The sequence below is a fragment of the Oryctolagus cuniculus genome, chromosome 8 (genome assembly GCF_051225735.1).
Source record: "Oryctolagus cuniculus isolate XC-2025 breed Fujian yellow rabbit chromosome 8, ASM5122573v1, whole genome shotgun sequence".
Classification (NCBI taxonomy): Eukaryota; Metazoa; Chordata; class Mammalia; order Lagomorpha; family Leporidae; genus Oryctolagus; species Oryctolagus cuniculus.
Window position 1 is genome coordinate 15,567,056 of NC_142874.1, and position 23,910 is coordinate 15,590,965.

Genomic DNA, 23,910 nt, shown 5'->3' on the forward strand with positions numbered 1-23,910 from the left:
TAAAATTTCCACCTTATAATTGGATATGTTAAAAAAAAGGTTCAAATTCTATGGAGATCACAGTTGTAACAATTGTTCCTCTCAGGGTTGGGGCGAGAGCAGCGTATTCCCTAAGAATGGTTTTAACACACGAAGACATATCAGAGGTTTGAGGAGCACACATTTCAGTTTACAGGCTGGCTGGTGAAGTCAGAATCATTTACCATGTGAAATTATTCAGATATGGTTTAAAATACATTACACTGAGAGGCAGGCTCTGTAACTACAGCTTGAGTCTCTAACCTTTAGTGTTCAAATGCATGTTCCCAGGCTTCCTTATCACAGGGAGGAGAGACCTTCTATTCTAGGACATCACTCCATTTCTTTAGTACCTTTTGGAAAACTATTAATGTGATATTATTCAATGCAAATATTGAAGTTAGAATGCTCAATTAAATGAGCGATGTAATAGTCCCCTTTTGAGATCCAGGCATGAATTTGGAATTCCAGTAGTTCACTTTTATACTTTCTCAAAGCTCTTTAGGTTACACAAATAGTATGTCATGTACCATCTTTTGCAGTTTATTTTTTATTTTTTTAAATACATATTTCTAGCTCTAAAGTCATATTGATTTTTAAAAAAATATTTATTTATTTATTTGAAAGGCAGAGTTACAGAGAGGGGGGGGGGGGTCTTCAGTCCACTGGTTCACTTCCCAAATGGCCACAGCAGACAGAGCTGGGCTGATCTGAAGCCAGGGAGCAGGAGCTTCTTCCAGGTCTCCCATGTGGGTGCAGGGGCCCAAGGACCTGAGCCATCCTTTACTGCTTTCCCAGGCCATAGCAGAGAGCTGGATCGCAAGTGGAGTAGCCGAGACTCAAACTGGCGCCCATATGAAATGCCAGTACAGCAGGCGGCGGCTTTACCCACTATGCCACAGCATCGGCCCCTTTGGCTGTTTAAATTGCAAAAATTGAGTCATTGAAATCTGAAGTCAACAAGAAGCAATTCTTTGTTCTAGAACCATCAATGTAGATTTATATATTTATCTCTCTTTTGTTTTTTTTTTCAGTTTTAAAGAAATAATACTGCTTGGCAGATACAAACAGGCAGTTGAAAAAAATCTATTAAAAATGAAGTTAAAATAACATGTGAAAAGTAAAACAAAAACTCCCTTAGTTCTTATTCGTATTCTTTTTTTATATATAAAGATTTACTTATTTACTTGAAAGTGAGAGTTACACAGAGAGAGACGGAGAAGCAGACAGAGAAGTCTTTTTTTTTTTTTTTTTTTTTTTTTTTTGGACAGGTAGAGTTATAGATAGTGAGAGAGAGAGACAGAGAGAAAGGTCTTCCTTCCATTGGTTAACCCCCCCAAATGTCCGCTACAGCCAGCACTGCATTGATCTGAAGCCAGGAACCAGGTGCTTCTTCCTGGTCTCCCATGGGGTGCAGGGCCCAAGCACTTGGGCCATCCTCCACTGCACTCCCGGGCCACAGCAGAGAGCTGGACTGGAAGAGGAGCAACCGGGACAGAATCCCGCACCCAAATGGGATGCTTATGCCGCAGACGGGAGAATTAGCCTAGTGAGCCACGCACCAGCCCCCAAGAGAAGTCTTCCATCCACTAGTTCACTCCCAAACTGGCTGCAATGGCCAGAGCTGTGCCGATCTGAAGCCAGGAGCCAGGAGCTTCTTCCAGGTCTCCCACGCGAGTGCAGGGGCCCAGGCACTTGAGCCATCTTCTACTGCTTTCCCAGGCCACCACAGAGAGAGCTGGATTGGGAGAAGAGCAGCCAGGACTCAAACACGTGCCCATATAGAATGCCAGCACTTCAGGCAGCGGCTTTACCTGCTACACCACAGCGACAGTCCCCTGTCATATTCTTCTGGATCAAAAAAGTCTTTCCAAATAGAAACTTCTTTTCATAAAAGAGAGCCTTGTTTCATTTTTGAATGAAAGTAGATTTCTGGCTGTTTTATCTTTAATGTTGAAGTCACATTGCTAAACCAAGCAGTTAGTCTAATATATACTAATATTGTTCCTACACCTTTTCACAGTGTTTCATAGAAAGGATCTAAAATTCCAAAGCAAGAAGAAGATAATTTTTATGGGCCCTGGCAAGTACAGTCATAAGAGAAAAGTGACAAATTCATTGGATAAAAATCCAACTTTTATTAGGATTTGTATAGTATCTCAAAAAGCAGCAAGATTTTAAAGAAATGAATATTGTGAGGTAGTAAAAGAGCATACATCAAAAACATACAAAGTTTGATTTTGTCAGTTTTTTTTTCTGAGATAAAGTCATTAACCCATTCTTTCAGTAGCAGCTCGAGTGAAAACCTCTGCCCTTGGCACCTGCGCCCGGCTGAGAGTGTAAGTGGAGCCAGCAAGGAGACGGGTCATTTAATGAAGAGCAGATGCGAGTCGAGGGAGGGCTGTGGTGCTCTCCCCTCTTCCAGGCTTCTGAGATTCTGTTTGTCCCTGATCCTTAGGTCAAGAGTACAATTTTCTGAAGATGGAACCTGGAGAAGTGAACTCACTTGGGGAAAGATACGACTTTGACAGCATCATGCACTATGCCAGGAACACCTTCTCAAGGTTGGACTCTCAGGTTATACCTTTTGACTTTTAATTCCTTCCCTCCATGTAGCTCCTCTCAAAGCTATGTTTCACATTAGAATGAGAATACCTTTCAAATGTTGCTGCTCTATGGCAGAAATAAACCAAGCAAAATAAGTAAAAAATCATGGTGAAGAATATAGCCAACAACAGACATTTTAATGACGTATTAAAACACATTTTTGCCTTTCCTATCAAATATATACAATTTGAAGTGATAGGATATTATCAAGGATTTAAAGTATATTTTAATTATTTAAAAAATGTCAATTAAAATCATGACCAAACCAGTCCGTGTATTAAACTGCCAAAGTGTAGTGTAGTGAAAAGTCAAATGGTTTACTTGGTTGCTGCGTTGGAATGTCACACTCTGCATGCAACTCCGGTTGGATACTGTGCATTTTCAGTGGCTCGAGTACCACCAATGCTCAAGAAAGACTATTACTCAATGAATTCTAAGACAACAAGTTAAGAAGATATTTTTCTTCATATAGTGTTCAATTATCGTTCATTAATTATTAACCTTAAGATTCTATCATTAACTGAATACTCTTTTTAAAGAGTGAAATAAACTTGGGTTTTGATCCACTTCATTCTAAAGATGATGGCATCCAGGAAATAGTTGCCAGGTAAGGAATTCGGAGCTGTAAAACCACTGAACTCACCCATTCCCTTGGCACACTCAGGCTCATTTTACCCTCCTACATCCATTTCTATTCATTCTTTTGCCCAGTTACATCCATCTCACAGTTCATTAACAACTGTTTATGAAGGCAGGCTCAGGAAGGAAAGAAAACGTCAAATGTGTTCAATAAAAGATTTTTGGCAAAAAGGAGAGAAGGATGTGTTAATGAGCCCTTTGTACTTGGACGCATTTTAGAATCATTCTTTTATAAAAACCCAAACTTTAAAAAAAAAAAAAAAAGCGAGGGTTGACTGTGCAGTGTATGTTGAAAACTTCATGGAAACTGGAATTAAAAGATAAGTTTGTTTTGTTGTAAGGACATTTTAAAATTCATATATAGTTTTTTCACAATATGCATTTTCCGTGAACTTTATGAAACCCTTTCATTTTGAAAACCATTCTCCTCTGAAGTACATGTTTCACATATATATATACACATAAATATGTATGTATATGTATATATGCATGTGCATGCATATATAATATATGCATGTATATATATCTTTGTTAAAATATAATAACTATCCCCATGCTTATTGTTCCTGGAATTTGAATTTAGGATTTGGTAAAAATGACAGTCAGAAATTTAGCCTGCAATTATTCTTAAAGAATAATAAAATTTTTAGTTTCAGACCAATGTTTGGAAGGGAGTTTTCCATAGAGATGTGAAAGAAATGAACATTTGGTCCAAGTTTAGACAAGGCTGCTCTCTTATGCTGCTGAATTCAGTTACTTAGAATTAACCTGAGGTTTGATTATTTGGAAGACAGGAAGTAGCAAAGAGTGCAGAAAATAATGAACGCTTCCTGTTCTTCAGAAATGCTGAGTCTTTCCTGAACTTGGAACTTGTCCCTTTGGTATGTCCTGCTTTGCCTTTCCGCCTGGCTGTTTTCTCCATATACCACTTCTCATGCTGCCTGCTGCTGTCTCCTCCATCATCTGCCTTTGTGTTGTGTGCCAACCAGCTTTGACTTTTTTTGTAAGATTTATTTATTTATTTGCAAGTCAGAGTTACACAGAGGAGAGGCAGAGAGAGAAAGAGAGAGAGAGAGAGAGAGAGAGAGAGAGAGAGAGAGAGAGACATTGAGATTGGTCTTCCATATGCTGGTTCACTCCCCAATTGGCTGCAATGGCTGGAACTGCGCCGATCCAAAGCCTGGAGCCAGGAGCTTCTTCCAGGTCCTCATGTGGGTGCAGGGGCCCAAGGACTTGGGTCATCCTCCACTGCCTTCCCAGGCCATAGCAGAGAGCTGGATCGCAAGTGGAGCAGCCGGGACTTGAATTGGCACCCATATGGGATGCTGGCACTTCGGGGCAGGGTGTTGACCTGCTGCGCCGCAGCACCGGCCCCCAGTCTTGACTTTTTATTCGATCATATTGATTCAAAGTTATGCTACTCATTTTTTCATAAATAAACAGATTTCTATAGTTCAAAAGACCTTATAGTAGGAAAGATAATATCTGATTGATCCTCACTCATATTATTTTATAAACTTGAGTCTTTAAAGTGGGTGTTTGGGGACCAGCGCTGTGACGTTGTAGGCTAAGCCTCCACCTGCAGTGCTGACATCCCGCATGGGTACCAGTTGGGTCCCGGTTGCTCCATTTCTGATCCAGCTTTTTGCTAATGGCCTGGGAAAGCAGTGGAAGATGGCCCACATGCTTGGGCCCCTACACCCACATGGGAGACTCGGAAGAAGCTCCTGGCTCCTGGCTTCAGATCAGCCTAGCTCCGGCCATTGCAGCCATTTGAGGCATGACCCAGTGGACAGAAGATTCCTCTCTCTCTGTCACTCCCTTTCTCTCTATGTAACCCTGCCTCTCAATTCAATAAATAAATCTTCCAAAAAGAGAGGCTGCTTATTGACATATGTAATTGATTTCAGGTAATGAAGCATTTGTCACAGTTCTCAGTCCTTCCTCCACATAATAAAACCTTATGATTTTAAACCTTTAAAAATATTTATTTATTTGTAAGGCAGAAAGAAAAAGAGGGAAAAAAAAATCCTTCCACTGGTCACTGCCCCAGTGCTGGAATTGGGCTGGGAGTGAAACCGGAAACTTGTCAATCCAGGTCTGCGGGAGTGGCAGAAACTCCGTTCCTAGAGCCATCACCACTGCCTACTAGGATCTGCTTTAGCAAAAAGCCTAAGTCAGAAACCAGACCTGGAAATCAAATCAGTCACTCTGATGTGGGAGGTAGGCACCTTAACCACTAGACAAACACCAGCTCCTCCTTCGCCATTTTTAAGTATAGAGTTTAAAGTGTTAAGTATATTTACAGTTGTGAAACATTTCTAGAACACTTTCGTCTGCAAACTTGAAACCCTGGTACTCATTAAACAGCAACTTCCCATTCTCTCTCTCCAGCACCTGGCAATCACCAGTCTGCTTTTTGCTTCTGTGGACTTCATTACCTTAGATACCTTGTATAATTGGAACCATACAGAGTGTGTCCTTTTGTGACTTGCTTATTTCCCTTAGCATTATTTCCTCTAAGTTCATCCATACTGTAGCATACGACAAGATTTTCCTCTGTAATAATGATGACTAATACTTGATTGTATAATCGCATTTTATGTATGCCTTTGTCCATCAACAGACATTTGAGTTGTTACCACTCGTTGACAACTGTGAATAGTGCTGCTGTGGGACATGTGTGTGTAACTATTCCTCAGAGATCTTTCTTTCTATTCTTTAGCACTATCTAAGCTGACATGAGATGCTGGTTCATGTAGTAGTTCTTATTTGAAAGGCAGAGAGAGAGAGAGAGAGAGAGAGAGCGAGCAAGTGCTCTATCTTGCAACCACTGGTTCATTTCCTAGGTGGCTGCAGAGGCCAGAGCTGGTCCAGGCCAAAACCAGGAGCCTAGAACTCCATCCAGGTCTCCCACATGGGTTCAGGGGCCGGAGGACTTGAGCTGTCTTTTGCTGCTCTCCCAAGCGCGTCAATAGGCAGCTGAATTTGAAGTGAGGCCACCAGGATCCGAACTGACACCTATGTGGGATATTGGCATCGCAGGCAGTGGCTTAACCCACTGTGCACATTGCTGACCCCAGTGGCATTTCTACTTTTAATTCTTCAGGAACTTGCACACTTTTCTCATGGTGGTTGCACCATTTAACATCCTGCTAACGGTTTATAAGTTCTAGCTTTCTCTATGTCCTCACCAACACTTGTTTTCCTTTGTTTTGATAATTTCCATCACAAGATTTATTTATTCATTTGAAAGTCAGAATGACCAGAGAGAGTGAGAGACAGAGAAGAGAGAGATATTATATCTGTAAGTTCAGTCCTCAAGTGACCGAAACAGCAAGAGGTTGGCCAGGCAGATGCAAGGGCCTAAGAAAGCCATCTGGATTTCCCATGTAGGTGGCGGGAACCCAAGTACTTGGGCCATCATCTTCTGCTTTCCAGGTGCACTAGTAGGGGGCTGGATTGGAAGCAGAGTAGCTGGGACTTGAACCAGGCATTCCAAGTGGCGACTTAACTTCCCATGCCATAGTGACTACCCCACATTTTGGTTTAGATTGACATTTTTGTGATCATTGATGGGCATCGTGTATTGATTAGCTGAACATCTTTTCAGATGCGTGGCGGTCACTTGTAAGTCATTTTTGGAGAAATGATTACTCAAGTCCTTTGCCCAGTTGTTACTCAGGCTACTTGATTTGTCATTGAGCTGTGAGAGTTCTTTGTGTATTCTGGCTCTTAACCACTTAATCTGATATATGATTTGCAAATATTTTCTGCCATTCCGCAGGTTACCTTTTCACTCTGGCGATTTTGTCCTATATGACCAAAATCTATTAAGTTTGATTTCATTGTGTGTGGCTCTCTTTTTAAATATACTGTTGCCTTTTGATGTCATATCCAATAAATCATGACAGCCATGAAGCTTTCCCCTTACTTTTCCTTCTGGGAATTTATAGTTCAGGGTCTTATGTTTAGATCTGTAGTTGACTTTGAGTTAATACTTTTACATAGTGTAATGGTGCAAATTCATTTTTTCTTTTTTTTTTTTTTTTGGCTGTTGATGTTCAGTTTTTTTGTCATCATTTGTAGAAAAGGCTGCCTTTTGGAATCCTTCTTGAAGAGAATTTGATTATATACATTAGTTTTTTTTGGGGGGGGGGTTCTCTACTTTATTTCATTGGTCTAGAGGTTTATCTTTATGCCAGTGCCATAATATGTTGATTACCGTAGATTTGTAATATATTTTTGCTGGGGCTCTGGCATCCAATATAGGCACTGGTTTGTGTCCCAACCACACCTCTTCTGATCCAGCTCTCTGCTAATGGCTTGGGAGAGCAGTGGAAGATGGCCCAAGTGCTCAGCCACATGGAAGACCCAGAAGAAGCTCCTGGCTCCTGGTTTCAGATAGGCCCAGCTCTTGCCATTGCAGCCATGTGGGGTGTAAACCAACAGATGGAAGATCTCTCTCTCTCCCTCTCTCTGTCTGAAGCTCTACCTCAAATAAAATAATACAAAAAGACAACGTTGGAATTTTGATAGGGATTGTATTGAATCTATAGTTTTATTTGAGTAATAATAAGAGCTTACTATTTAATTTTAGATCCAGCATCACAGGACCTTTCCATTTATTTATCTCTTTAATTTCTTTCAGCAATGTTGTTTTAGTTTTCACTGTCCAAGTCTTTCGTTTCTTTGGTCGGGTTTACTTCTAAGTATTTGTACAATTTTTTGTCTTGATTTCCTTTATGGGTAACTCACTGTTGGCGTGTAGAAAGACAACTGGTTTTGTGTTTTGATTTTGCTAAATTCATTTATTAGTTCTAACAGTTTCTTGTGGAGCATTTAGGGTGTTCTGTGTAAGACCATATCATCTGCAGATAGAGGTAATGCCTCCTACTTCCTTAATTTTAATTCTTCTTCTTCCTCTTCTTCTCCTCCTCCTCCTCCTTCTCCTTAGTCTTCCTCTTCTTCTTCTTCTCTTCTTCCTCCTCCTCCTCCTTAGTCCTCCTCTTCTTCCTTTTTCTCTACTTCCTTCCCCTCTTTCTCACCTTCTTGTTCCTCCTCCTTCTCCTGTCTTCCACCTTCTTTCCTAATTACTGTGGTCACAACATCCAGTACCAGGTTAAACAGAAGGGCTGAGAACAGGCATCCTTTCACTGTTGCTGCTCTTAGAGGAAAAGCTTTGTTTTTCACCACTGAATATGATGATAACCGTGGACTTTTCTTTTTTTAATAAGATTTATTTATTTATTTGAAAGTCAGAGTTACACAGAGAGAGAAGGAGAGGTAGAGGTCTTCCATTCACTGGTTCACTCCCCAGTTGGCTGTAATGGCCAGAGCTGCGCCAGTCTGAAGCCAGGAGCCAGGAACTTCTTCCTGGTCTCCCACGTGGGTGTAGGGGCCCAACGACTTGGGCCATCTTCTACTACTTTCCCAGGCCACAGCAGAGAGCTGGATCAGAAGTGGAGCAGCCAGGACTCGAACTGGCGCCCATATGGGATGCTGGCACTGCAGGCATTACCTGCTAAGCCACAGCGCCAGCCTCAGTTGTGGGCTTTTCATTTGTGACCTTTATTATGTTGAGGTAGTTTCTTTCACTTTCTGGTTTGTTGAGTATTAATCAGGGAAGCGTCTTGAATCTTGTCAAATGCTTTCTCTACAGTAGTGAGGGATTTTATAGTTCTTCTGTTCTGAACTCATGGAGTCTACAATGTTCCAGTTGTTTCTGTGAGTGTAACCCATGGAATAGGTTTAGGAAATCATGGTGAGAAGAAGTCTTGGCATATGAGGCCTTCAAATGCATAGATATTCTGTAAGGTAAATTCATGCAAACTGATAACTTCTCTTTTTCATTAAAACAAAGAAAAGTTGTAAAATTTTACAAAGTTTCTTAAAAGAATAGCTTATTCGCCATTTTTACACAATCAAAATAAATGAAGAATGGCTATTAGAAAGGAACCTCAGTATGATTTGCCTCTGGCCTATTGATAACACCTCCCTTGCTCAATGGCCATGTCTTGGACAAACAGAATTGTTAACTTCGTGACCATAAAGAAAGTAAAAGAATGGGTGATTGGTCCCCTTTAGAATGTAAGAAAGGATACCTCAGTATATAGAATAAGTCAAAATTCATTATTCTACTGGCCAAGGTAGCATATATCCACTCCAAAATGTCATTAACTTTTTTTTTAAATATTGAATCTCCTGAAAGCTTAAAAAGTGAAACTCGTCAAAGAGTGCCCATTTATTTTTGAAAATAGAAAATAGTCAATACTTTGCTTAGTACTGGAGGACTGCAGAAATTGTAACACTCCATCAATTTCCGTTTTCCTACTTAATGTTTCTGTTGATTCATGCGGTGCCATTGAGAGATGGCTTTTCTCAATGCTACCTTATAACTCAGCTTCCCTTTCCAATTACACGGGGCCTCCCGAAGTTGCATCTTAGTGCGAGCTCTTGCTTTTGATGGTCAGTTCCCATAAATCATTAGTCTCTACTTGTCTGCCCTTGTCTCGGGCAGTATATAGATGGAGTTCTATAAGTGCTTAGATCTGGCTTTAAAGAGTTGCCGCCTTGGGATTTGAGATGGCCAGGTTGTATATCACCACTCCTTTGCTTACCTAAAAGCTATAAGTCATAAGTTAACCATGTCATTCTGTTTGCCATCGTCCTATAAATTAGTAGTTGTTGTCCTCCAGGTAAACACATTATCTAGCTGGTGCTCAAACATTTCAGAAGTCCTTGCATCTCTAAATGGTTCTTTCTGGGGACTCTCTACTGGTAGGTAGCCGTAAGACTTGCTGTGCAGCCGATACCCACCTTCTGTCCTTTATTTTTTCCACAGTGCTGATCTGATCACTACCCAAGTTATTGGTCTTTCATTTTAATGTCTTTCTCCCCACATTAGGATATTAAAATCAGAAAGAGTAGTATTTTTGTTAGTCTGTTTACTGCTATAAATCCAAACCTAGAACAGTGCTGAACGAGTGTTTCCTAAAGGGGAGGACTAAGCAGAGCTTAAAGTGTTATTCTTTAACCTGCAGTATAAATGTGTGATATTGTAAATATTGAAAAGGCATGTCCCATCACTCATCTCCATTTAAAAGATATCTTACGCGATGGGCATTTCTTCTGGATGTTAAGATACCCGTTATGATGCTACGTCCCACATCAAAGAATCAGGGTTCACTTTCGAGGTCAGAGTCTGATTCCAGCTTCCAAATTATTTGCACTTTGAGAGGCAGCAGTGGTAGCCAAATTGATTTGATTGCTGTAACTCACATGGGAGACTTAAGTTGGTTTTCTAGCTCCCAGTTCCAGCCCCCAAGTTTCAGGCATTTGAGGATTGAACCTGAGGATGAGAACTTTCTTTGTCTTTCTCTTTGTCTCTTTGCCTCTCAGAAAAATAAATGAGAATTTTTTTTTAAAAAAAGACATCTTACAAGGTCATTTCTGTTTTTTTTTTTAAGATTATATTTATTTATTTGAGAGGTAGAGTTATAGACAGAGAGAGGGAGAGAGAAAAGACAGAGAGAAAAGTCTTCCATCTGCTGGTTCACTCCCCAAGTGGTCACAATGGCCAGAGCTGGGCCAATCCAAAGCCAGGAACCATGAGTTCTTCCGATCTCTCATGTGGGTGCAGGGACCCAAAGACTTGGGCCGTGCTCCACTGCTTTCTCAGGCCATTAGCAGAGAACTGGATTGGAACAGTAACACTGGGACACGTACCAGTGCCCATATGGGTGCCCATTGCAGGCATTGGTGCTAAGGTTATTTCTTAATTTAAAATATCTTTGTGGAAAATTTCCTTCTTTATTTTCTGAAAAACAATTTTTGTTTTTTAAAAATCCACACAGGCAAACTCCCTCCTTCTCAACCTGTTGTAATAGTTTCACAGTTCATTGTATTTTTAACCTAGGCACTTCCTTTATAGTTATAAATGTTTGATACATATTGCAAAATTAGAATGTATCTTTAGTGTACTATATTAAGAATTTTAACTCATAACATAGTAGGAAAAGTAGTAATTCTTCTACTAAAACTTTGAGTCCAAAGCAACTCAATATCTATAGCTTAGAATCAATGGGGCACTGATTAGGATTTTTTGCTAAGCAATTTTGCCATGAAACATTGAAAATGATACATAATACTTTTGTTTTGCACTGTTCTGTCTACATTTTGACATTGTTTTTCCTTCTTTTTTAACATACGTTATAGCATTTAGACTTGTAAGAAATCTTAAATGCATAGATAGTTAAATTAGAATTTAATTCAAAGAATATTAAGGTGTATTTTGTTTGACTCTTTGAATTTTAGTAATTGCAGAAGTCTTGATTGTATATATTGTATATATATCATGAGGAAGAATTGTTTTACAATCTGACAATCTAAGGGATTCTTAGATCTGTTTGGGAGACAAAAACAGAGCCATGGTGTACTTGGTGGGAGACTATAAACTATTCCATGAATTTATAAACACATAATACAGTTTTCTAAGGAACACGTGGATGTCATCATTGATTTTATGCTACACACACATGATGCTGGTGTTTTGAAAGTTTGACACACTGCCTAGAGCTCACTCCGTTGTATTTTCCATTTGATTGACTTGAGTTTAAAAAGCAACCGTATATTGGTAAGCAAGATATGTGCTTTGATTTGGTGACGTAGGGGTGGTTCGTTTCTTTTCTCTTTCAGGGGGATGTTTCTGGATACGATTCTCCCCTCCCGCGATGATAATGGCATACGTCCCGCCATCGGTCAACGCACGCGTTTAAGTAAAGGAGATATTGCACAGGCAAGAAAGCTGTATCGATGTCCAGGTATTGCTCTCTGCAAACACAGGCACGTGGCTGAGCTGGGCTGTGCTGGGCTGTGCTGGGCTGTGCTCTTGCTGATGGACAAGCCATGGTTTACCCGGCTGTTTACTTGTCTCTCTCCTTGCTGACAAGTGACATGCAAAGTTCCAAGCAATCATGGGATGAGCGAGGAGGGAACTCTGGGATACTCATCGCTACAAATCAAAACAAGCTGTTAGAATTCAGATTTCAAGAGCTGGGGCAATACGCATTGTTTTCTTTTAATTTCATGAGTAAAAGAGCAAAATAGAATGGTTATTTGATAGTTACTAAGGAGTTGCATGATTTTCTAATCAAGTGCTGAGTTTCCTTGCCAATAGAGAAAGAATATCCTTTATTTGAACTGCAAAATTGGTTCCTGAATGACCTTTTCTTTCAAGTCCCTTCCTTAATGGTATATACATGAAAATTTTGGCAGTAGGTATTTATAACCCTGCTCAAAAAAAAAAAAAAAAGTTCTCACGAAGTTACTGGTGAGCCACTGTGTATTTTGCTACTGAATGAAATTTTGAAGAAAGGATGAATGAAAGAGTCTTGGTGATTGTTTGCAGCCTTGTCGCTTTCCGTTGAGGAAGCGTGTGTTGTTTTGTTTTTGTTTTCCTCTTCATACTATTTGCTGAACTCTTTTACTTAGTGTAGGGTTAGCTATACAATCACCAAGTAAACTGAAAGTAAATCTTTGTAAAAATTAAGAGTGGGAATGTGAGAGGGAAGAGGAAGGGTTGGAGCATAGCGGGGTGGGGGGTGGGGGGATGTGTCACTATGTTCCTAAGTCTGTATATATGAAATACATGAACCTTGTATAACTTAAATACAATTTTAAAAAATATATTTATAAAACAAGAATATTCTAAGGGAACTCCAGTACATTGATGGTTCAAGGAAGAAAAGGGATTCTGCTGCAAATTTGCTATGTTGTGAGTTCTGTTCACATCCTGAGTACTGATCATCTTTGAAAGAGCAGACGTGAAAGATTCAATACAGTTTTCCCAAACTAAATTTCCAAAGAAACCCCCTTTACCTAACACTAACAGCATTCACATTTGGAAATATTTCTAGATCACTAAGGTTGCAGAAGGTAAAATAACTATAACAGTTTTAATTTCCTGCTAGTTTAATAATGTTTGCAGATTATCAGGGGTGTAATGGTTATATTCATCCCTGAAAATTTACCTTGATGTTGTTTATGTATTGAGTGATAGGGAAGCTCTTATGTTCATTACACTTATTACGAGTCTGGTGTGAGTCTGGGAAGATATGCCCTCAGGGGATAGGAGAAAGCAAGCTGATTCATTCACAACAATTTAATATGTGCTCCTTGACATATGGGGTAGTATGCTTTTGTTGAGCAGTTCAGGTTTCAGATGCAAGCAAGAAAAAGTGAGTTGGCTGGATAGTCACAGGAAATAGCTAGGAAGTTGGTCATTCAGTATGATGTGATTATTTAATTCATTGATTCAGCCTGGTGAATTTAGTAAACATTTCTGCTGAGAAAAGAGGTTTCCACTCCCTCAAGATCAAATTGGCTACAGTAAATTATAAGATATTACGGCTTTCCCAATTATCTTGTAATGGTTCATTTTCTTCTAATTTAGGTCTATTAAGTTTTCAGAAGGACAGTTAACTTTTTTTTAAATGCAAAGTTTATTTAAGGCCTTTTACATCTTAGTGATTCAATACTGAAAGTAAGTTTTAAAATTTTTTCTTTTGTACATAATCCTATCTGTAGCCATCTGACTGCTTACCTACAGAATTTTGCCCTGTATCTAATAATACTTAGTATTCATAGATTTATTTACATCATGAATACTTAAATTGGATTCATACTTGTATAAATATCTTTTAAATGTTTTATGTAGGTTTATAAAATATACAGGCACATGCAGTATTTCTTTAATTTTTTTAAATTCAGATTTCCATAGGAAAAACACACTTGTAAGAGAATGGCACCACTATGAAAAAGTCAGGGGTGATTCTTGACTAATTTCTAGCAACATTTAGCGTGAGATATTTTTAATCTTTTAGAAAGAGAAAGGTTTTATGATTAGTAGCAATTAAATAACTGACCACTTTGCCTGTAAACAATTTTGCTTGTCTCTCTCCATGTGTGCATTCAGGCATCACACTTAAAAATCACACTGGAGATTCATTTGAGCATTAAATTGGAGGAAAGTTAATATGAATCAAAAATAATCAAATTGTATTAATTTAAATTTCAGCCAGTGACTCTTAAATATTTCCATTATTAACAGAAAGAAAATTAGAAGTGTGGTTTCTAATTGAGATTTTCATGATATAAATGCACAAATGGGTCATTTTCTTATTCAAACCAGAGTAAATATTCATGTATACATTACTTTATTTAACATAGTAAAAGCACAGTCATGAAAGCACTCTTCTCTGTGACAAAAGATGTCTGTATTTCTAAAGCAGAATTAAAAGCCAGTTGCTGTTTTATAGCTTATGAATTACATGGAGTAAGGGAAAGTTACGGGATTTTTTTTTTTTGAATGAAGATAAATTAGCTTTTAGTTCACCAAATCTTTGAGAATGACATTTTTTCTCAATGCTCACCAAACAATTCTCCCCCATTGTTTTCCATTTTTCCTTCTCTCTAAATTTCTGCATCCGTCTGTCTCATTTCCTAATGTAGTTAAATTTAAACCCCACACATTATATTTAAAGTTTTCCATCCCTTAAGTGGGGAGCACCGCTGGTGATTAGGACAATGGCAGTGGTGTCTGTAGACTCACCATACACCAAATGAAGTTCAGCAGCATCATCAATGGAATGAGGTGAAAGATACATGATTATACACAGAAGTCTAAATAGGACAACTTCCTTTTTATTTTAAAGAATCATTTATTTATTTGAAAAGCTGAGTCACAGAGAGGCAGAGGCAGAGGCAGAGAGAAAGAGAAAGAGAAAGAGAGAGAGAGAGAGAGAGAGAGAGAGAGAGAGAGAGAGAGAGAAAGTTCTCCATCCATTGGTTCACTCCCCAGGCAGACAAAATATCTGCAGCTGCACCAATCCAAAGCCAGGAGCCAGGAATTTCTTTCAGGTCTCCCACATGGGTGCAGGGGCCCAAGGACTTGGGACATCTTCTGCTTTCCCAGGCCATAGCAGAGAGCTGGATTGGAAGTGGAGCAGCAGGGTCTCGAACTGACGCCCATATGGGATGCTGGTACTACAGGCGGCAGCTTTACTCGCTAAGCCACAGTGCTGGCCCCAGGACAACTTCTTTAAGGATTACATAGGAGGAGATTAAGACTTTACGAGGTTGGGATGTTGTTTAGGGTGCAGCAGGTTAAGCCGCCGCCTGCAGTGCCAGCATCCCATATAGGCACCGGTTTGAGTCTCAGCTGCTCCACTTCAATCCAGCTCCATGCTAATGCACCTGGGAAAGCAGTGGAGGATAGCCCAAGTACTCGGGTCCCTGCACCTATGTGGGAGACCCAGAAGAAGCTCCTGGCTTCAGCCTTGCCCAGCTCTGGTTGTTGTGACCATTGGGTAGTGAATCAGTACAAGATTTCTCTGTGTCTCTCCTCTCTATATAACTCTGCATCTCAAATAAATAAATTAATTTAAAAAATTCACAAGGTTGCCCAAAGGAAATGAAATCAGCATTTGAAAGAGTTATCTGTACCCCATGTCTTTGGCAGCTCAATTCACAATAGCTAAGATATGGAGTCAACCAGATGTCCATTAGCTGAGGACCAGATAAAGAAATTGTGATACACACCCACACACACACCCACACACACACGTGCACACACACACCCACACACTCACACATACACACAGTATGGAATACTACTCAGCCATAAGAAGAATGGAGCCCTATCTTTTCCAGCAAAGTGGATGCAATTGGAGACCATTATGCTTAGTGAAATGTCAGTTTCCAAAAGACGAAATTATATGTTTGCCCTTATTTGTGGTAACCGATTTATATGGAGTACAAAAAAATGTTATGTGTATGAGTGAATTTGACATTTTGAGATGTGATTATTGTTTATAACCCTTGTCTATATTCTTGAGGAACAGTGTTTTTTTCCTGCTTCTACTTGTCGAAATTTTTATTTTAGTAGAGGATTAAGCTTGTGATTAAAAAGTAAATGGAAAGTATCTCATTGTAAAAATTAAAAGAAAAATAAGAAAGGAAGAGGGGGAGGGGGAGAATGAGGGAGGGAAGGAGAGGAGGGTGGGAAATGTAATTATGCTCTTAAAAGTGTGTATATGAAATGCATGAAATTTGTTCCCTTGAATATAAATAAAAATGATTAAAAAAGAGTTTACAAGCTGAGATCTGGTTGTGCCTTGGTTTTAATACGGAAGAAGGAGGTTACCAACTTTGTAGCTTGTCTTATCCTTACTGTTTTACTAGAAATTGCTGGAATATAGAGCCAGCAAAGTGAATTTCGCTGCTGTTTATGCCAACTTTTTCCTCTTTGTTTTATGTTCAGAGCTCTATTAGATGTGCATTTTACAGAGCAATTCTTAGAGCTTAATTTTGAAAGGAATATTGACCTAGTAAAGCAGATAGATGGACAGTCTGTCATAGAGGACCTGAATCCTCACAGGCATGTTTCTAGTAGGCAAGCTGCAAATACTGTTCACCGGTCTTAAATATTTGAGAGAAATTATTTTAAAATTTATCAGGACATGCGCAGACTTAGAAATGCATATATTTAATTTCCTTAAAATAGTACTAACTTATTTCAGAAACTTATAGCTGGTACTTTGCAATCCACTCTTGCATTTTTTTCTATTTGTGTTTGCTGTCATATAAAAATATGAAATCCCAGTTCCTTATTGGACGGTCAGCCCGTCCTCATACAAAAGGTCAGAGTACAGGAATAAACTTGGCTTTCTGCACTGACGGTCTGAGGATAAGTTTCTTGTAGTTTCGAATTGTTCATTGCCATTTCTGGCTCCTGGCTTTGGAGATGGACAAGACGGCCTGTGTGAGACAGCACACGATCCTTCAGAGCCCTGGCGCTGCACGGACGTGGGACCCGTGCGCCCACTGCCAGGCTGCAAGCCCGGGACCGGGCGGAGACAGAAGCCCGAGTTGGGGAGGTCCTGGACATTGCTGCCCAAAGGTCAGTCCTGTGACCTGCGGCGGCTTGCAAGTCTTTCAAGCTTTAGGACGTCTGAAAGGACACCTGCTAATGCTGTCGCTGCCGGCGCAGTCACCCTTCCTTGTATCCCAGGCACCATGAGCACAAGGTGCTTCTACACAGGGGATGTGGACGGGGCGTTGTCCCCACTTCCCGTCTCCCGTGGACTGTGTGAGGAGGACAGTGGAGCCGAGAGTGCTGAGGTGGGCAGGCAGTCGCGGCTCTGCATGAGGTTTATATAATCTGACAACAGTTTTCTCTGCTGCATGAAGGACTACATCTGAGGGCACTTCAAAGGGTTGGTCAAAAACGGAGTGAAGGGCTGCGCGCCCACGGCCTCTGTGCACTTGCGCGGCTGTGCCGGGGCCTGCCCACCCGTGTCCGGCCGCGCGGCGTGGCGGCCCTCGTGGTGTGGTGACGTCAGAGCTCTGCAGCCTCTTGAGTGACGCTGGTCCCGTCCTTTGGCCAGACCGAGTAACGGTGGCGCTGATGTAGATGCGCGAGCTGGCGACTAGCAATTGGTAGCCTCCAAAATGAAAAAAAAAAAAAAAAAAAAGTTTTGATTGGAAAGGCAAGCAGCCTAAGAGGTTCTTAAGAGCCAAGGTTGGATGCCAAAATAGCTCAGGGCTGCAGCCGCAGTTCGGGTGCAACATCAGAGGAAAGGACCTGGGGGAGACCCACAGCACGCCCCGCGTGGGCGACGTGGGCAGAGTACGTCAGCTCCTGCTCCTGGGCTGGGCCGCCCTGCGGAAATGTCCGAGTTTCTCCTCGTGCATGAAGCAGACGTCCACGTGGTCGACAGTAGCAGCGGACACGCTCATGTTCGCAGCGCAGTATAAGTCACCTGACCTACTCAGCATGCTTCTTGAAACCGTGGACTCTGAATTAGACTCCATCGGTGACCCTCCACCACGCTAGGAACTAAAAGCAACACCGGATAAACAAACAGGACTTGAAGTACCGAGGCCCGGGCGTAAGCATCGTTCGAAGAGACTGCACAGCATGAGAGAGAGAGAGAGAGAGAGAGAGAGCGAGCGAGCTTCCTCCCAGAGACTCGGGAAATACAGCATTCAGGGTCTGGAAGCCGGCGGCTCCAAAAGGAAACGTTGCATGGAGTTAACCCGACAAGAACTGGAGGGAGAGGCAACAATGCATTCGGGAGACATTCACCCCGGAAAAGCGTTCTCATCTGAACTCCCTGCGCACCCCCAGACGTTAGCAGAACAATACCTAGAGAAACCGCGGAGCCGTCTTCACCCAGTGCTTCCACCACGTGGCCGCCTCTGGAGCCAGCTAAGGCTGCAACTTTTAGTAGCAACGTACTGGGCCTTGGACCTCTTGTCTCACAAGAAAACCCAGGGATGTTGGCCGCGAGACCACAGCCTTCCTACCGCAGCACCCTACACCCTACAAACACGCTGTTGCCAGAAGTGGAACCCCCTCATCTGGGCTCTTCCTCAGGCAGGCAGTGAGAAGTCGAATCTAAGACAAGATCCTGTTTTCAAAGCATGAAGTTTTGTTTGTTTGTGTTTAACAGGAGCCAGGTGCTTCTCCTGGTCTCCCATGGGGTGCAGGGCCCAAGCACCTGGGCCATCCTCCCCTGCACTCCCGGGCCACAGCAGAGAGCTGGCCTGGAAGAGGGGCAACCGGGACAGAATGCGGCGCCCCGACCGGGACTAGAACCCGGTGTGCCGGCACCACAGGTGGAGGATTAGCCTAGTGAGCCGCGGCACCAGCCGATGTCTTGTAAATAAAGATTACACACTTTGAATGATGGCATTTTCCTTGTGCAACCATTTACGTACATTTTAATGGTTTCCTAGCATGTCAGCATTTTCATTAAAATAGTTATATATGATAAAAAATGAAATTAAAAATTAAGTTTGGGATCAGCGTTCAGCCTCGTGGTGAACATGCCACAGTGGAGTGCCTGGGTTCATCATATTAGTTGTAATTCTTTAATTCTTACCCCTCGCAAATGAAATTGCAGATGGATTTCTTTTTGGTTGTTCTTACCTTTCACTTTGCTTCTTACGTGGGAAATGGGAGAATCAAGAAATATAGCACCAGAAAGGATGATTAAGATTAGACAAAAACAGCAAATGAATGCAACACATTTCCATGTCTCTTGTTGGGTAACAATGCGGCCTTCCGCTTGTAATGTGCACACCAGGCAGAGAGCTCACCACAGTGGGTGGCACTGCCTGCCCCAAACAGATGGACAAAAGGGTGAGGCAGAGCGCACGGGCAGAAACAGCTACACCCTTTCCTCCCGAGAAAGTAAACTAACTGATCCAGTACCCATTATGCAACCTGCATCCACCCCCCCAGGGCACCCCAGGATGTAGTGACCACTATTCTAAGTTCACCTGGACTGTGTTTAACTCCCACATACAAGAGACAGCATGCACTATTTGTCTTTCTGTGGCTGTCCTATTTCACTGAACATTACAATCTCCAGTTCCATCCATATTGCTGCCATTTCTTTTTCATGACTGAATAATATTTCACTGTGTATATGCACCACATTTTCTTTTTTTTTTATTTTTTGACAGGCAGAGTGGACAGTGAGAGAGAGAGAGACAGAGAGAAAGGTCTTCCTTTGCCGTTGGTTCACCCTCCAATGGCCGCTGCAGCTGGCGTGCTACGGCCAGCTCATCACGCTGATCTGAAGCCAGGAGCCAGGTACTTATCCTGGTCTCCCATGGGGTGCAGGGCCCAAGGACTTGGGCCATCCTCCACTGTACTCCCGGGCCATAGCAGAGAGCTGGCTTGGAAGAGGGGCAACCGGGACAGAATCTGGAGCCCCGACCAGGACTAGAACCCGGTGTGCCGGCGCCACAAGGCGGAGGATTAGCCTATTGAGCCACGGCGCCGGCCTGCACCACATTTTCTTTATTCATCCTTCAATGGACCCCTAGATTGATTCTATATCCTGGCTACTGAAAATAGTACTGCATTGAACTTGGCAGTGGCGGTATCTCTCTGTAGGCTTATTTCATCTCTCTTGGGTATATAGCCAGCTGTGGGATAGCTGGTTCATACAGTAGACCTAATTCTAGTTATCTGAGAGCTTTGTATTCTTCTGCATCATGACTGGACTTATTTGCATCCCCACCAACAGTGGAGGTTCTCTTTTCTCAGTATCACTGCTGAGAAATATCTATGATTTTCTCTTCTCTGATAGCCATTCTGCCTGGAGAGAAATGATACCTAATTGTGGTTTTGATCTGTCTCTTCCTGGTGGCAAGCAATATTGAGTTTTTGTCCATATAAATTTATTGAGGAAAATTCACAAATGATAAATGCAACATGAATACAATTTTTTGCACTTGTTACCTTATATACAGGCATTATTTTATATATTTAATTAATTAATTTATTTATTTATTTATTTTGCCAGGCAGAGTTAGTGAGAGAGAGAGAGAGAGAAGGGTCTTCCTTCCGTTGGTTCAAACCCTAAATGGCCGCTACAGCCAGCGCTGCATCGATCCGAAGCCAGGAGCCAGGTGCTTCTCCTGGTCTCCCATGGGGTGCAGGGCCCAAGCACTTGGGCCATCCTCCACTGCACTCCCTGGCCACAGCAGAGAGCTGGCCTGGAAGAGGGGCAACAGGGACAGAATGCAGCGCCCCGACTGGGACTAGAACCTGGTGTGCCGGCGCTGCAGGCAGAGGATTAGCCTAGTGAGTTGCGGCGCTGGCCATAGATTTAATTTCTTAACTGTATATTATATTTTGTTTTATATTTTGTTTAGAGAATATTTATCTTTATAAGAGCAGGGTTGTATGGATGTATCTATGGATTCAATCTGTCTCATGGTTTTAGCTTCACTTTAGCAAATCTAGTACCAGAATTTTCAGTGGCTTCTTGGTGCTTTAAAATATTACAGAATGAAAATTGTAGTCTTTTTCATTGAAACTCAGTCAACTTCCAAGTCATTATTTAGCATCTAAAATGATCCTACTCGGAAGCATATTGTTTGTATTCATAAAATCTTAATCAGTTTTCATTTTTCTAAGTCTTCTTGCAATGTTACATTTATCAAGTGTGCTAGATGACTCAGAACAGTGCTGAATTATGGATTCTTGACCTTGAGCTTTTCGTTTTGTGCTAAATTTACTTTTATCTGCCTGTTCATCAGAATAAACATTGCTTGCTCCTACTTTAAATGTATTCTATTATGCAAACATAGTCTGTTTTCCTGAATAAATATTTGTGTCACAATAGACTATCTTTATGGCTCTGTTTTGCTTAGAGGGTCATAATGTTTCTTTCCATATTTAATACAGGATGTGCTGCACCATTTATAATTTATTGGGGATTGGGGGAGAGGGAGGTGGTTCTGGAATATGGTAATATCTCAGGTTTGATTGTAGTCTGCTTCAGAGGGCAAAGACTGTCCATTCAAATTGCTGAGTGAAGGTGACAAAGGTGGCCTGCAATGGAGAAAACATTCTTGGATTACAGATACTTCAAGCAGCCTAGGTTTGGGCTGGTAACGGGGCCTCACAGAAGCAACAGGCAAGCCTAAAGCACAGTGATGGCCGCACACAGATCTTGAACCTGTGCAGCTGATGATGTGCTCCGTGGAGTGAGACAAGCTTAATAAGGGGAAAACATATTTCCATGTCTGATTGATAGAACAGAGATGGTAAATAAATGTCTAGATCTCTTTGGAAAATTTGAATATTCCAGTATGGTTTTATCTTTCATTTTTTTTTATTTTGTAAAAAGAACTTTGTGTGTTTTTTGATACCACCTATGTTAGCTAGTTATTAATTTTTGAGTTTATATTTTAAATCTTGATGTGCTATTCACTGTTAAGCTTAGCCTTAATTCACACTGGCTGTATTCAGGGAATGTTTCAGGTGGTTCCACAACCATATCAAGAAGGTATCGCTGACTAGAATCTGAAGATGGGTGTCCGCTAGGTTGGCACCTGCTCCTGGGGAAAGAGTGGGAAAGGCTTCCCTGAGAACTTTATGAATGCCAGGGTATTTATCTCATAATCTTATTTTATTGTTATTCCCTATGCTGCTATTAAGTATACTGAAGATCTGAAAAGAGATATAAAAATAACTTACTTAGAAAGTAAGTGTTTTATAAAATGCAGTTGTATATACTGTCATCTAACAACAAAACAGGCATGTGCACACACACGCAGACAACTTTTTATTTATTATGTCCGTGTGCTTCATAAAAATTGAATGGTGACCTTGCTTTTTTTTTCCTTTCAGCATGTGGTGAAACCCTACAGGAGTCCAATGGCAACCTCTCCTCCCCAGGATTCCCCAACGGCTACCCTTCCTACACGCATTGCGTCTGGAGAGTGTCTGTGACGCCAGGGGAGAAGGTAGCTTCTGCCTCTGTGTGTTCCATTTTAGTCTCATATAAGTGTAGTGTCTCTCAGAGGTTCATTGTCTTGCCAATGCCATTTTCTTTCTCTTTTATTCTTGTTTGACCTTTCAAATAGGAGCCTGTAGTATGATAATATCTTCATTTTCATTGTTCGGTGCCTGGCACCATGTGGAAGACCCAGAAGAGATCCGACTCTGGGCTGTGTCTCTGTCTCTGTGTCTGTCTCTCTTTCTTTTTCTCTCTCAAGCAAACAGATAGGTAAATAAACTGAAAAAGAAAACAAAGAATTTCTGGAAGGGGTGTATGTGTAACCTGGTAGTTAAGATGCTGGTTTAGACCCATGTATCCCACCTCAGCGTGCCTGGGTTCACTCCCCAGCGTCCGCTCCTGACTCCAGCTTTCTGCCAGTGCAGACCCTGGGAGGCAGCAGTGACTGTTCAAGTGCTTGGGTCCCTGGTGGGGACCTGGCCGAGTTCTCGACTCCTGGCTTCAGCCCTGGCCCACCCGCAGTCATTGGTTTGGGTATCTGGGGAAGTGAACCAGCTGATTGGAGCACACACTCTATCTTACCTCTCAATTAAATAATTGCCTTAAATTCATGGAAAACATGCATTCTCATCTAATTCCACTTTCCAGGAACTTTTTTGAAGCCCCTTAATAGATACTTTAGGCACCAAAATGGCTATAAATGAATCTTTTCGAAACTATGCCCATAACGTATAAACTTCAGATGAAAGGAGGAAATTTCTACAATGTATTCTTAAGCTCTTAGGAAGAGATGAAAAGACATCTTGAATGTTCCTACTGTCCTAAAAGATGCCAAGTTATTATTTACTTACTGTTTGAGAGGCAGAGGGAGAGTAGGGGCAGGGGAGGGGGGTCCGGGAGGTGGGGGGGGGGGGAGAGAGAGAGAGAGAGAGAGAGAGAGAGAGAGAATTTTCTGTCTACTGATTAACTCCCCCAATTGGCAGTAATAGCCAGTGCAGGGCACCATGGAAGCCAGCAGACTGGAACTCCATCAATCTCCCACATGAAATGTAGGGTCCCAAATCCTTGGGCCATCTTCCACTGCTTTCCCAGGTGCATTAGCAGGGATCTGGGTTGGAAGAGGAGTAGGTGGGGGCTGAAACCGGTTCTCTGATATGGGATGCTGCAGTCACAAACAGTAGCTTAACATAGGTAAAGATGGAATAGAATGGGATTAGCAGCTGACCCTGAGGTCCACAGATCCTGGAAGTAGAAGTTGACAGGCATTCGGTTATCTGTATCACATTAAAAAAAAAACAAAACAAAACTGTATTTTACCAAG

At 41.5% G+C, this 23,910-nt stretch overlaps 1 protein-coding gene across 3 annotated transcripts in view; it reads left to right on the top strand.

The window, feature by feature from the left end:
* Positions 1-23,910, top strand: part of TLL1 (tolloid like 1) — a 231,823-nt gene that overhangs the window by 134,627 nt on the left and 73,286 nt on the right. For 2 of the 3 annotated variants that reach the window (XR_016211612.1, XM_089301979.1), the window contains exons 7-9: positions 2,477-2,582; positions 11,962-12,086; positions 22,481-22,596. Coding sequence is in view for 2 of the 3 variants with exons in the window: in XM_089301979.1 (XP_089158105.1) it covers positions 2,477-2,582; positions 11,962-12,086; positions 22,481-22,596 (347 nt within the window). In the remaining variant the exon portion in view is untranslated. Of the gene's footprint in view, positions 1-2,476; positions 2,596-11,961; positions 12,087-22,480; positions 22,597-23,910 lie in introns of all 3 variants that reach the window. The other variant, XM_089301980.1, reaches the window with a different exon arrangement.